The sequence below is a fragment of the Lates calcarifer genome, linkage group LG5, assembly GCF_001640805.2.
Source record: "Lates calcarifer isolate ASB-BC8 linkage group LG5, TLL_Latcal_v3, whole genome shotgun sequence".
NCBI classification, from domain to species: domain Eukaryota; kingdom Metazoa; phylum Chordata; class Actinopteri; family Centropomidae; genus Lates; species Lates calcarifer.
Genome location: NC_066837.1, coordinates 1425110 through 1438243, shown reverse-complemented (window position 1 = coordinate 1438243; position 13134 = coordinate 1425110). Strand labels below are relative to the sequence as shown.

Genomic DNA, 13134 nt, shown 5'->3' with positions numbered 1-13134 from the left:
ACATTATTTCCACCAGTTTGCCAGGTCTGTGGCGTGTGCAAATCAGGTTTGCAGAGAGGCTTTTTAGAGTTTATTGCATGGAAAATATTTCCCGTCGTCAGCACTTTTATCCTCTTCTTCTGTTCCTCTGCTTCAAAAGTAGTTGGTAGAGCTACGTGAGTGTGAATGTGTGTGTGAAACGATCTTACCAGCACAGCGGTGCTGCTGTGTGCCAGTAATATGGCTTGTTGTGTTTAACTAACCTGTGGTAATTATCTGTGTTCATCATGTCTGTTTTAAATGTGTATATGTTCATGTGTTTGGATATGCAGAGTTGGCCTGAAGTAAACTAAGCCACCAGGGTCCAAAAACCAGCACATTACAAATATGAAATATTTGTTTACTTTTTTGTTTACTTTCTTAATTTTGAGACAGTGTCCACAAATCTCAAGCTCACTGGTGATATTTTTAGACTAAAGACATTAAGATTAACGAATGATTTTAGGTTTTCAAGAAGTGAATCGTTATTTTAAAAGTGTCACTTTGGACCCGTGTGACATTTTATATGAATGTGAAACATTCACAGATTAATCAATAATAAAATAACTAATTAATTAATTAATTACAGTCTCTCAGGAGGTGATCTAGACTGTGTGCAGTCTTTATAGAGTACTGTTTACGTGCTGGGACACCAGGGTGGATTGGGGTGGGCGAGGGGGGACAAATTCTGCCCTGGGCCACAAAAAATGGTTTGACCATCCCTGTACATAAATATATATATATATATATATATATATATATATGTGTGTGTGTGTGTGTGTGTGTGTGTTCCATGTATCTGTGTGTATATGTGTGTGTGGTGCATCAGTGTATTTCACATGTATGATCTGAGTCCGTCTCTCAGTCCTCTCAGCTGCTGTTCTTGTTCATGAGCTTGGCTAACATCTGCTGCAGCTGCGTCCTCGACACGTTCAGGACCGAGTGTCTGCTCCGCGGGCTGCCGGGCGGCAGGGTGCCGGCGTGCCGCCGCCGGGCCGAGGTGGTGGCGGCGTTGACGTGGGCGGGGCTGCTCTCGGCTGAGCGGCTCCTCTGAATGAAGCTGCCTCCTCCGTGGGGGTACTGCTCCGTCTCCAGGGTGGAGGAGGAGAAGACGTAGGAGGCCAGCCTCCTCAGCTGATTGGGCCGCGGTTGGTGCCTGTCCTCCTCCAACTGCAAACAGACCAATCAGAGAAAGGGAGGACGGGGGAGGTTAATAAGCGGGAAACAGACTGGTTGTAAAAATAAATGCTATGTTCTCCTAATGGCTACATCCCAACACTCTGATTTGACTTCCTGCCCCCTCTCCTTCCCCTCGCTGACCAGACGTTAGACAGGAGAGAGCTAATTGGCGCTCTCGCACATCTAAAGCCTGCAGCTGATTGGTCAAAGGTCATGAGGGGGGTCAAAGGTCATGAGGGGAAGAGACCGGGGAGAGAAGCTGAGGGAGTGTTGGTGTAAATCTGGCACTCTCGTCTACAGTTACAGCTATCAGATACTAGAAGCTATGAAAAACTTAACAGGACAGTTGAGCCAATAGACAGTTAGCTGTGTGGGTTGCCAGATTGGTCAGACTAGCATCCCTCTAAGCTGGAGAAATGGTGATGGAAATACTTTCCCCCACAAAGAAGCACTTTAAAAGGACACAAAGTCACCAGCACGAGCACTTGCACATACTGTATCTCACTACGTCTACAACAGTCTGAGCCTGGACAGTTTGAGCTTTTGATTTCTGAAGGAAAAAAAATTACCATTGGAGATGCAAAAAGAAACAGGGAACACAAAAGAGAGATGGAGTCATCAAGCACACAAAACACAGACACACGACGGAGGAAAAAAATAAAGGAAGGAAAATGTCTGAACAGAAGGAAAAGGAAGAGGAGGAACAGAAACTGAGTGAGAGAACAGAGGTAAAGGACTATTCCTAAACTGTGCTTACCCCGAAACATCACTTTATTTCTTCTTGTGTTGTCCCAATGGCACCCTCGCTCTTTTCTCTGTCTCCTCAGGTGAGTCAAACTCGACATACTGTGTACTTTTAAAGCGATAGGTTGGGGGGGCAAAGGCATCAGTAGTTATGTGGAAGAGGAGGGGGGGGAGAATTGGAGAGGAGTAAAAAAGAGAATGGCAGTCCTCGATGGCTGGCGGCGGCGAGAGCTCGCTCTGAGTCTAGCGGTGACACTCACGGGCACGGAAATAAAAGAAAAAATAATCGAAGCAGAGCTCGCTAAAGTATCACTAACAAGTGGATCTGTGCACATGTTTCAGCACCGACAAGGTCTTAAATGGTAAGATGTTACACTGCAGGTAAAGTGAAATACCAGTGATGATGGAGTAACATCCAGCCTGTAAACAGCAGCCACCAAGTATGGAGGACCAAACCTGACTTATTAGTAAATAAATAAATGAATGCATGAATAAATCAAATGGTCACATAAATGTAAAAAGCATAAATGGATAAAGAAAATAAATAATTCTTTAAATCAATAAATCACACCCATGAAGAAAATCCTGCTGAGGGAAAATTAAATATAAAAAATCCCAAAGTGAAAATAAATGTAAAATAAATGTGAAATTCAACAAGTCCACATTCATTTTCCATTAAACCCCCAGTGGTTAAAGTTTAATGATTCTGATGCCCCCTCCCTCTACCCCCCAACTTTTCTTCTAGCGCCACCATCAGGACAAAATTTCCATGAGAAATTCCACAGGAAAATATACACAACCACACACACATACACACAAAAAAAATTAAAAATCTAATGTCATGAAATGTCCTGATCCCCTTTCCTGTTCATCCTCTCAGGATGTAAATAACTTCATGATCTTTCTTCTAGCGCCACCCTCAGGACAAACTATACATTCTTTTTCAGCTCCACTACTGATTTAATTCTACATTTTCAGTTTTATTTATTATTTGATTTCATAATTAATCAGGTTTGGTCCTCCAATCAACTTGGATAACGTTTGTTTTATAAGCTGGTCTGTTTTATCATTTAACTCTTGAAACATTTTGTTTTGTTCAGAATTTAACCGTAAAAACAAATATCGTTTTAATATTTATTTATTTATTTATCAGTTTTATCAGAAGTCCTGAAAGATAAAATTTGTATTTTTTAAGCACACTGATTAAACATATTATCTCAAATTAAAAAAACAGAAAGGAAAAACATTATCTTCTGGTACCTTAGGGCCTCTGTATTAATTAGATAAAACACTTCTTGAATTCGTTAAGGTTTGTCTTTTTCAGTTTTCTAAGACGTCACTTTCACCTAAAGTTGACAAACATTTCATATCTTCAGAGACATCTTGTTGTCATTAAAATTTGTGTGTTGTATTCTTGTGCTGTTGTAGTTTGTTGTAAAAGTTTGTATGAAACAAGTCGTACATTCATGAACGTTGTGAAGTTTTTGGTTTTTAGTTGGACTTCAGGGTTCTCATTTTTAACCCAGTCAGTCAGAACTCCTCAGGTTTTATTTCAACACAAAGCTCCCAACACAAGCATTTACATTACAATCGACAGTTTTCTTTTTTTAATATCTATAAATAGAAACCGGTGTATTTTTTTTACTGTTTGACTGAGTCAACACATAGAGCACATGAAACATCCAAACCATCATGAGTTCATTTTGTATTCTGGTTGACTGATGGAATTAATTATCTACAGCTGACAGAACCACCTGGAGACACCTCAACACCTCTGACAGTCAAGTCTGAACACTGAGACAAAGTTCACTGGATTCCCAATAAAAAATAAATTAAGGATTGAACCTTTGAGCATTATTCAGTCACCAAAAACACGTCTATACATCTGACACTCTCCCACTGCTACATGTAGTGGTGACAAAAATAAAGGAACACTATGTATCCCAGACTGTGGCCAGTGCAGAAAGCCTGGTTTTACTTTCAACCTCGAATAAACCTTGTTCATTTTGTACTTTCTCCAAAACCCAAACCTTCCTCCCAGCTGATGTTGTGAATATGAACTGGGAACTGAACAGATTTTAGGATTTAGATGAGCTGTTGTTGACCGTTATTTAACCTAAACTCATGTCAAATGTGAGCTAAGTAAGTAGAGAGATTTGCAGTCTTGTTATGAGGACATACAGCTGTCTTTTATGCAGGACGAGTTTGAGTTAATATCTGAAGAAAACACGAGAGAAATTAAGTCTCAAAACATCACGACGACCAAAAACCAAACTGTTTCAGCAAAGACCATGACTCAAAGACACCAAGGAGGAAATCTGCCAAACAACAAACCACAGCTGTAGAAATTAATCAAGAACATCTCATCTCACAAAAGCTAACAATGATGAGCTTCTCTAAGCCAATTCTTACTCCGATCCACAGAGCTAGCTGGACATATATTTACTCAGGGATTTATGTAATGTAATCCACTGGTCACTTGCCTACGTGATTTTACCACTAACAGGCTCAGATTGTTATTCTAAGTGAGAACATTATGATAGGATTCTTACAGAGACAGAGCTTTTTATGACAGAGTAACATCTCTATAAATCACTCCCAGACTCCATTGACAAAAACAGATATTTAAACAGAGTAAGATCCTTTTTCAGGCAGAAACAAAAAAGTCAGTTTGGCTTTTTTTTTGTCTTTATCTACAAACCTATCACTAGACAAGAATGTAAATATTCTGCAAAACACTGATTAAATTCAGTGAAAACTTACATGGCATCTGCATTGCGGAAAGATCATGGTTATGGAAAATAAACTATGATTTGGTTACGGTTAGTGTTAGGCGACTAAAGCAAGGTTACGGTTAGGGGGAAAAACTATGGTTATGGTGAATAAATTTCAGATCTGTGACAGGACACAGACTCCAGTCTCCTGTGTGAAAATCAGACTTGCTACACCCTCATCCACCCGACCTCCACATGCTGAACATGTCCAATATGGACGTTAATTCTCTGGATACTTGGTTGTTTCTTTGTTTACAATAAATTCCCATTCGTCCACCATGCTGATCAGACATCAAACACAAACTCAGTCACAGCATCAGTATAATCGTGTGTGTGTTTTGTGTGTGTTCAGTGTAAAAAACCAGGTGTTGAAGCAGCGTCACTTTGACTATAATGTGTCAGAGAACATGAGAAAACACAGCAGAACAACAGAGGATGAAAACATCATCAACATCCCGACAGATAAATATCGTGGCTGCAGGTTTGAATCAAACAGGACACATTCTACAGCTGCAGCCGTTTCCCCCACTCATTCCATCAGAGTTTAAAACGATGGTCCAAAGCAAAAGTCATGGGAAAAAAGTAATCAAAAGAAATGGAAAAGATTTAAACTCAGCTCCAACGACAGGGAAAAGACGGCAGCACCGTTCACACAGCTGGACGGTAAAAAAGCAGTGTCACAGGCAGTCGAGGACGAATCAAACCATCAGCGCCATCGGGGTCAGAATGAAGCTGAAGGTGACAACAGGAACTAAGATACTTGACAAACCGTCACTTTAATTCAGTCTGACAGTTCAGAACTTGTCTGTATTCAAATATAAAAGCAAGCTCAAGTCCAACTGTAGCTGCACAAGAGGACCCTTTGTCTCTGTAATTTCCCCTACAGGTTTTATTCATCAGTCTTTGTCACAACACTGAAATGTCACCTTGAGATTTTAAAGCGAGGATCAGACTATGCAATGCTTTTGTCTTTCACAAAGGTCACCATGACAGATTAGACAATTATAGTACCATGAATTCTTGCTTCGTCTTGGTCGGGAGACTTGAAACACTACAAGTCTGACGCCGACCAATCCGACCAAAAGATGGAAGAAATTGCAAACACCTTGTCAGAAGCCAAACCAACAGCCAGCAATGTAACCCTAGGAGAGCGCTCTGTCATCCTGTTGGTCAGTGTGAGGGAACAGGTTGTAGGTTTAACGTTCATATTTGGGCCCAACACTGGAAATTTGACAGCCACAACAACATCATGTCACAATCAGGCTGAATACAGTCCTGCAGGGATGATGTGTTTCTGTAGTCCAGTCCTGAAGTTAGCATCAGCCTGGTTCCTCCACAAAAAGCCAATGGGATTTTTTCATAGTGTTTTGGATTATTCCAGAAAATCAAACTGAGCAGCTAAAGTTTCTGATCCTTCAGGTTTAGTTGATCAGATAATCTTCACAGATGAACACCACTGTTCTGATGTTTGAAGTAAGAAGCTAATGTTAGGCTATAAACCAACTACACCACGGTCACATGACGTCAACGTCTCCACCACTAAGCTTCCAACTGGTCATTTCATTTAGCTCTGAGCTCTTCTACAAAAGCCTTTCTTCTTAGAAAGTTAGTGAGAGTTTGAAAGAGCGTGAGTGGTTTTAGCGACTCATTCTTGCAGCTCTCTATTGGGCCTAAGATGAATGAGGATCTATGATAGTCATCAACTGAAGAGTATAGTTACACTTTCTTAAAGGACGAAGGCCCGGTCACACTTTAGGAGTTACTGAAGGGGGGGAAACCTTTCTGAGTTCATATTCGACCCCCTCAGAGGATGTTTTGGCTGCTGGTAGTTTAACAGAACGACTGCATGTGACAGATGTTCAGCTGCTGGATGGTGCTGCCGTAAAAACCTGCAGACAAACTCCTGCGGGAGGTCATCATCTTTAAAGGACAGTTCCAGCATGAGTCCAGATGTTTTGCTCGTTACCTCCAACTGGGCCGGCTGATGTTTCGTCTGCAGTACGAGTAGGGAAGCTTACTGATTCTTTCATTAGATATTTCTTGATATAAATCATCAATTTGTTGGTTTTAAATCATATTTTATTTGGGAGAACTTCAGATAACATTGAGCACTGATGCATTTAGAAGGTTTGGATTAAAAGTTTCAGTACAAGAAAAAACTGATAGATTCCCACATCTGGAACTATTAACACACTGTGAGCACTTAAATAGAGTTGAAAGGGTAAAAGTTGATCTAAACTTTCTCTGTCAATGCGTTAGACTCCACCTCCTGCCAGTCGATAGACGACATTAAAACAGGCTCTTTAACAACTACAGTCACTGAAATGAAATAAAATTTAAAGCTACAATTCAACACAGTTACTTTTTTTCATTCAGTGAAGGTTTACTGAACTTGAATCCTCTTTCTCAGCACAACCACAGTCTGATCTATGCTGATTTATCCTGTCCCAGTCCAGGGATTGAACTGACTGGTTTTTAACTTTAACCCACCACTGCTTTTTCTTTCCCTAAAGTTTAACGCTTAAGTAAACTAATGATATGGGAGCTTGGTTATTATGAGGAAGGGAAAACTGGAAATTAGCAGAACCTCTGATCATGCTGGATTTGTCCTTTAAGCTGCATGTTGACAGACAGATAAACGAGGTGGAGCAGCTGCTGCACAGCGCCTCGTTACGACAGCGTCTGGTAAAACCAAGTTGTCGTCAGAGCGATGAATCTGCACAGCAGCAGTCGTCCGCTCCGCTCATCTGTCCACCAACATGCCATCAGAGAGCTCAGCTCTCCTCTGATTGGCTGGCTGGTTCTCTTACCGGTCTTTGAGGTCCAATGGGCTCTGACTCTCTCCGGCGGGGGCGTCCCGACGGCAGCGAGTGACAGGGCGACTGGGCGGGGCTCCCGCCACTCCTCCTCGACGCCTCCTCCTCCGTCAGCGTTAGCATCCCTCGGCTGCTCTCCCTGGTGTGAGTCTTTGGACGAACCACCAGCTCCCCACCTGCAGGAGAACAAAATGTTAACCAGAGTTACAAGAGACCGAGGTCTGAGAATCTAGATTTATGCAAATATTGTGTATTAAAGACTCCATTAATGGTCTGGAAACTCAAACTAAGTAATTTACATAAAATAATGGAGATCTGAGGAGTAGCGTGTCACGTGTCCAGTACAGAGAAAGAGCCAGGATGTTTTTAGCCTAGCTTAGTATAAAGAGTGGAAGTAGGGGGAAACTGCTAGCCTAGCCTAGTGACTACAATGAATGAATTACTTAGTATTCAGTTCAATTTGTGTTTATATTACAGTGCTGGTTGTATTGTGTCTGCCTGCCCAGAGACTGCAGATGGAAGTTAGCTAGCAGCTAAATCTGGTACAATTCATCTCTTCTCTTTGTATTAGATTAATGTTTTTGTGAATGTGCCCTCAAGAATAAATGCAATAAACTTAATTAAATCAGGCTGGACTTCAGGGAAAAGAGCAGCCATTTCTCACAACTCATTAAAGTCAGCAGGCAGCATGTTTGTGATATTCAGCAGCAGAAATCCTGGTTTATACTGCAGCGCTGATAACTGTTCAGAAACACTGTTAGCATCAAACCTGAGATGTGGTAAAATAGCCTGCAAGGTCAGAGTGACTTGTGCAGACCTAGAATAAGTATGAATGTTATATAAGATAAATATTAAGACTCAGATGAATATCAGGTGATTGGACACAGACAGAACAACAGAATAAACATTAAAACGTTTTGATGTGAAGCAGTGGTTCCCAACTGGTCCGGTCCTCAGGAACCACATTTCTCTTTAGTCGATAAGTCACAGTCGTATCAAGAGGCCAACTAACACCCATCCAAATTTTGTTTCACACACTGAAAACAATACACAGAAGCTCCTACCTCCGGCCCTGAGCCTCCTCCTCTCCTCCTGCTCCTCCAAGGGGCGCAGCTCCTCAGGCTCCTCGTCAGTCGTTCCCGATGTGGTCGGCTGGAAGTCTCGCAACTCCGTCTCTTTGTCGATGATCACCCACTCTTTGCTGTCAAAGTCCTCCTCCTCGGCCAGCGGGACGGAGCGGATGAAGGCGTTGCTGTGCGCCTCCTGGTCGACGGATGCCACCGACACCTCCTGGCGGCCGCTGGCCTGTCGATCGCCGCGGCAACCGGGGTCGACAGACAGCATCTGTGCTGGCTGGGAGGAGTAGACATGACGAGACGGAGAACCAAGGATGTCCATCCGAGACCTGGAGGACACACAGACGGACAGGTAGGGACAGGGTCTGTCAAGACAAGCCAAAGCCAAGTTTAAAGTCTTAGGGTCCTTGGAGCATGGCCCAGTTGAGTCACAAGTCTTGTCGAAATGACTCTCAAGTCAAGAGTCAAATGAGTCAAGACAAGTTCATGTCATGTCACACCTTTATTAGCAACATGCAAGTCAGTGGCAAGTGAATATGGAGCATTAAAATGACACATTTCTATTTAAAAGCTGTTTGTTTTTAGTGTTTTTACGTGAACTGAGATCTATAGTCACCTCAGTGAGAGAGCAGTAAACAAGGTCTTCCTAATCCTGCCATACTTCGATTTTAAATGTACCAGGATTTTACAGGTCAAAGTTTGAATGTTGAATGGTTTCTGCTTTGAAGTCTCAACTCTTCATTTTTGTGACTGAAGAGTTAGTTTCATGCCAAATTCCAGAAGAAAAAAATACAGTTAAAGAGCCTTGAAAAATAAAACAAAATGCTGTCTCCTGTAGTGTTTTCTACATTTTAATGTCACCTCTGTCCGTAGGCGTCGGCCCGGCCCTCAGCAGCTGACAGGCGGTCAGATTCAGGACTGTTGACCCGTCTGTACCGTAAAGACCGACCCTGACCTGTCGGTGACTCCTGGAGCTCCCCCTCGAACTGGCGACACCGGACACACCGCCCGGCCGGCCTCCTCCTCCTGAGCCCCCTGAGGAAGGACAGGAAGTGATGTCAGTCATGTCTTAAACAAATACAAGAAGTTAGCAGGGAGATCCATTAATTAGCATGACGATAATGTTCTCCCGCTGAAGATCTCCAGGAAATGACATTACAATGGTGATCCAAGCTCTTGTTGATAAAATCACCAAGCTGGCTGGTTCTGAGACATCTGTTCTCAGCTCAAAGTCTGAGACACATTTGAACCTCCCACCTGTTCACCATGTGCTCTGTTCTTGGCAAATACCCACAGATTTCAAGGTGAGGAAAATACAGAAATATCAGAGCACTGCTTTTGCCGGTTGTTGCCACAAAAATAGAACTGACTGTATTCAAAATGGCTGCATGTGAATGTTTGAGTCAGTCCAAATGGTCTTGGAGGATGATAACTCATGACTTAACTTGTTAATACCAGTGCAAACATGAATTATAAGATAAGGATTAAGCATTAAACCTTTGGCTGACCACTTTACAACCATAAGTCAGTAACGCTACTCAGTACGAACCTTGTTCAGGCTGATCCTGAGTCTGTTGCGGTTGAAGTCTGTGTCCTCCCAGGCCTCTCCTGGCTCTCCAGCGTGTTGGACACCTGTTTCTCCTGGTGGTCGGCTGGGTGGGGCCGGGGGGGCGTTCTCCTGATCGCTGAGATGTTCGTCCTGCAGAACGTCATCAGTGTTCTCCCGCTGAAGATCCCCAGGAACCGGCGTCACAATGGCTCTGTGGACAGGAAATGTAAGATACAGATGTCTTTATTTCAGAAAGTGTTGATGGTTTCATACTTTTTCAAGTGACCAGACAGCTGATGGTCACAGTTCATGGGGGTTTAGACATTTGTTTTTATATATTTAGTATCATATAGAAGGTGTAAAAGCGTCTCTGATGCAGCAGTTTGTTTCTTACCCCACCATGGCGGCGGTGGGTCGGGTGTTGTGCTGTGGTTGGGTGGAGGCACTGGTCGACAGCGTGACATCGCTTCCTCCCTTCTCCCAGTCGAAAGGCTCGTTCTCGGTGATGATTCGCTCCTTCATGCTGTTCTCAAACACCGACATCAGCAGCTGGACCAAAAAAAAGGACTCATTAATCTGAAGTAATGTCCAGGGATTAACACAGCCTTCAGACCACATGGTTTACTTCACAGTCTGTACCTGGTAGTCTGGTTTGGTGTAGTAGTCCAGGGCCAGGACATGGTCTAAGAAGACGTTAAACTCTGAAGGCATGTGTTTGAGCAGCATTCGATGGTCATAACGCTCTTTAATCTGACCAACTTGTTCCTGGAAAAACAAAAAACAAAAATCTCTATCAGCTGCAGTGAAATAATGAGGATTAATGTGCAGTTTTACAGGTTATATTACAGTTTTTATTCCCCAGTTTAACTGGTTTATGAGGGGGTGGGGGCAGAATTCTGTCTTTTAGCTCTGTTTTTGGTCTCCTCCACCTCTTTATGTTCACTAGCTGGTCTCTAACTGTGTCTATCTGCTGAACAGGTAGAGGACAGTCAGGTTTAAACTGAGACTGAACCAGACAGGAAACTGAACACTTTAGCTAAAAGAAGCTAAAAGGCTCTGCAGTGCCGAAGAGTTGGTGATAATTCTCCATCCATTTGTAGTTGTGGCTTCACAACTACAAATGGATGCTCTCACATTACACCGTACATGGTCATTTGATCCATTTGTTCATATAAAATATTAATAAGCACAGCTTAAAAGCTTTCCTAAAACAGAATGATATATGATGATGATTCCTTTAACCCTGAAGCATCACCTGGTTCCCTCCATAAAAAGCCAATGAGATTTTTTCATTGGGTTTTGGATTATCACATAAACATAGGTTTAAGATAATGAAACGTTTTCTTCATGTTAACGTCCCCGACAACCTCTGTAGTCTCATTTAGACACTCGTTAGCAACCGCCTTTTTTAAGACACGTAAAAGCTTCAAACATCAGGAGTGGGGGATTTACTGACCCATTTTATGTCCGAGAATCAAACCTGAAAATGTCTTGAGCTTGTGTTAAAACCACAGACCTTATTTCAGACATTTAACCAGAAACACACTGACTCTGGGACGAGGGAACAGGAAGTGCTAACATGCTAACATGCTAACTTACTTCCTGGGTTTAGGCTCATTCCTGCAGCTCTCTAATAAGTTAATACAAAGCTGGGGAACATCTTTTTCAGGTTCCCATTTTCTGCTATACAGAACTTGGGAACAAAGGACCCTGGGGTCCATTCTCAGCATAATAACGTCTGATTCACACATTTGCCTGACACTTAATAAATGCTGTAAATCTTGATTGTACATGTACGTGGAGGTAGATATGGTTGAGGTGAAACTGCCCGACCTTATCTTTAATCTTTCGCCATGGTAACTGTCCAACAGCGAACTCCACCAACATGTAAAACAAAGACCATAGGTCGTCGTGGCGACCCATTTCCTGGAGGAACACAACAGAAACACATTGTTAATATACAATACTATGAGTATAGCTTTAAAAGTTAAAAAGAAACTTAAATGACAGAACTGACCAATTCTCAATTTTCTGATCTACTAATTACTGTGAGAGTGTGTTAGACATCCTAGTCAAAGCCTGAAAACCCATCACTTGTCTGCACAAACAGAAAACAAACAGCACCGACCTTGTTTTTATGAGCATTGACTGAAGCGTAGCGGACCGTCCCTCTGAAACCTGCCACAGTCCTCGGCTGAAACACAAGACCAAACAGTTAGTGAGCGGTTACATCGACAGGTTTCCTCAGTCTTATATTTCTGTTGACTCTAAATGACACGAAACTTGGTTTAATTTACATCCTGTTTACCAAACTCTCTTGTGAGACAGTTTTCTTGTTCTCTGGTTGTCGCCTCATGTTTACTGTTGCAGATCTTTGTCTAATCAGATTTTTTAATCTGTGGTTCTGGTAGAAATGGCTGCAGTGCTGTCAGTCGTGGTTTCCACTCCTCATTAAACAGCACATGCTCCTAAAACCAACTGAATCGATGTCTCTGTGCAGCACATAAACAAAACACCTCAGGTAAAAACAGCATCACACATTAAATACTCGTAGCTTCCTGTGGCTGAATCAGAACAGAAAAGGCTGATAATCACCTGGTTTTACATTTTACCTGTCGCCTCATGTGGCACCTGTGCTCCATTTCAGCAGGTTCCCCACCTTCACCGCTCAGTAACAAGCAGCAGTTCACAAAACACTACAACATAGTTTTGTGAAATGTGTGAAATGCTGTGCTGTGACCTTCAGGGCCACCGTACTGCTCTGACTGAATTAAAACACACAGCACCAGTTTAAAGACTACAAGCCTTCACCTGGAAACAGCTGCCAATCAGAGGACACCAGCAACCTGACCTGCAGACAAATTAAGGTCAATGTGCTCCTCAAATGCAAAAACAAAACATGAATCTGAGCTCTTACAGTTGTGAATATAAAATAATAATATTGCCAGTATCACAGATTATACATTTTTACATTGTCT

General features: G+C 42.4%; 1 protein-coding gene across 1 annotated transcript in view; it reads right to left on the bottom strand.

The window, feature by feature from the left end:
• ttbk1a (tau tubulin kinase 1a) overlaps nt 1-13134 on the bottom strand; it is a 46281-nt gene that overhangs the window by 10769 nt on the left and 22378 nt on the right. The window contains 9 exon segments of the mRNA XM_051070917.1: nt 7526-7707; nt 8596-8936; nt 9469-9575; nt 9577-9642; nt 10157-10367; nt 10551-10705; nt 10796-10921; nt 11990-12082; nt 12285-12350. Of these exon segments, the coding sequence (XP_050926874.1) occupies nt 7526-7707; nt 8596-8936; nt 9469-9575; nt 9577-9642; nt 10157-10367; nt 10551-10705; nt 10796-10921; nt 11990-12082; nt 12285-12350 (1347 nt within the window).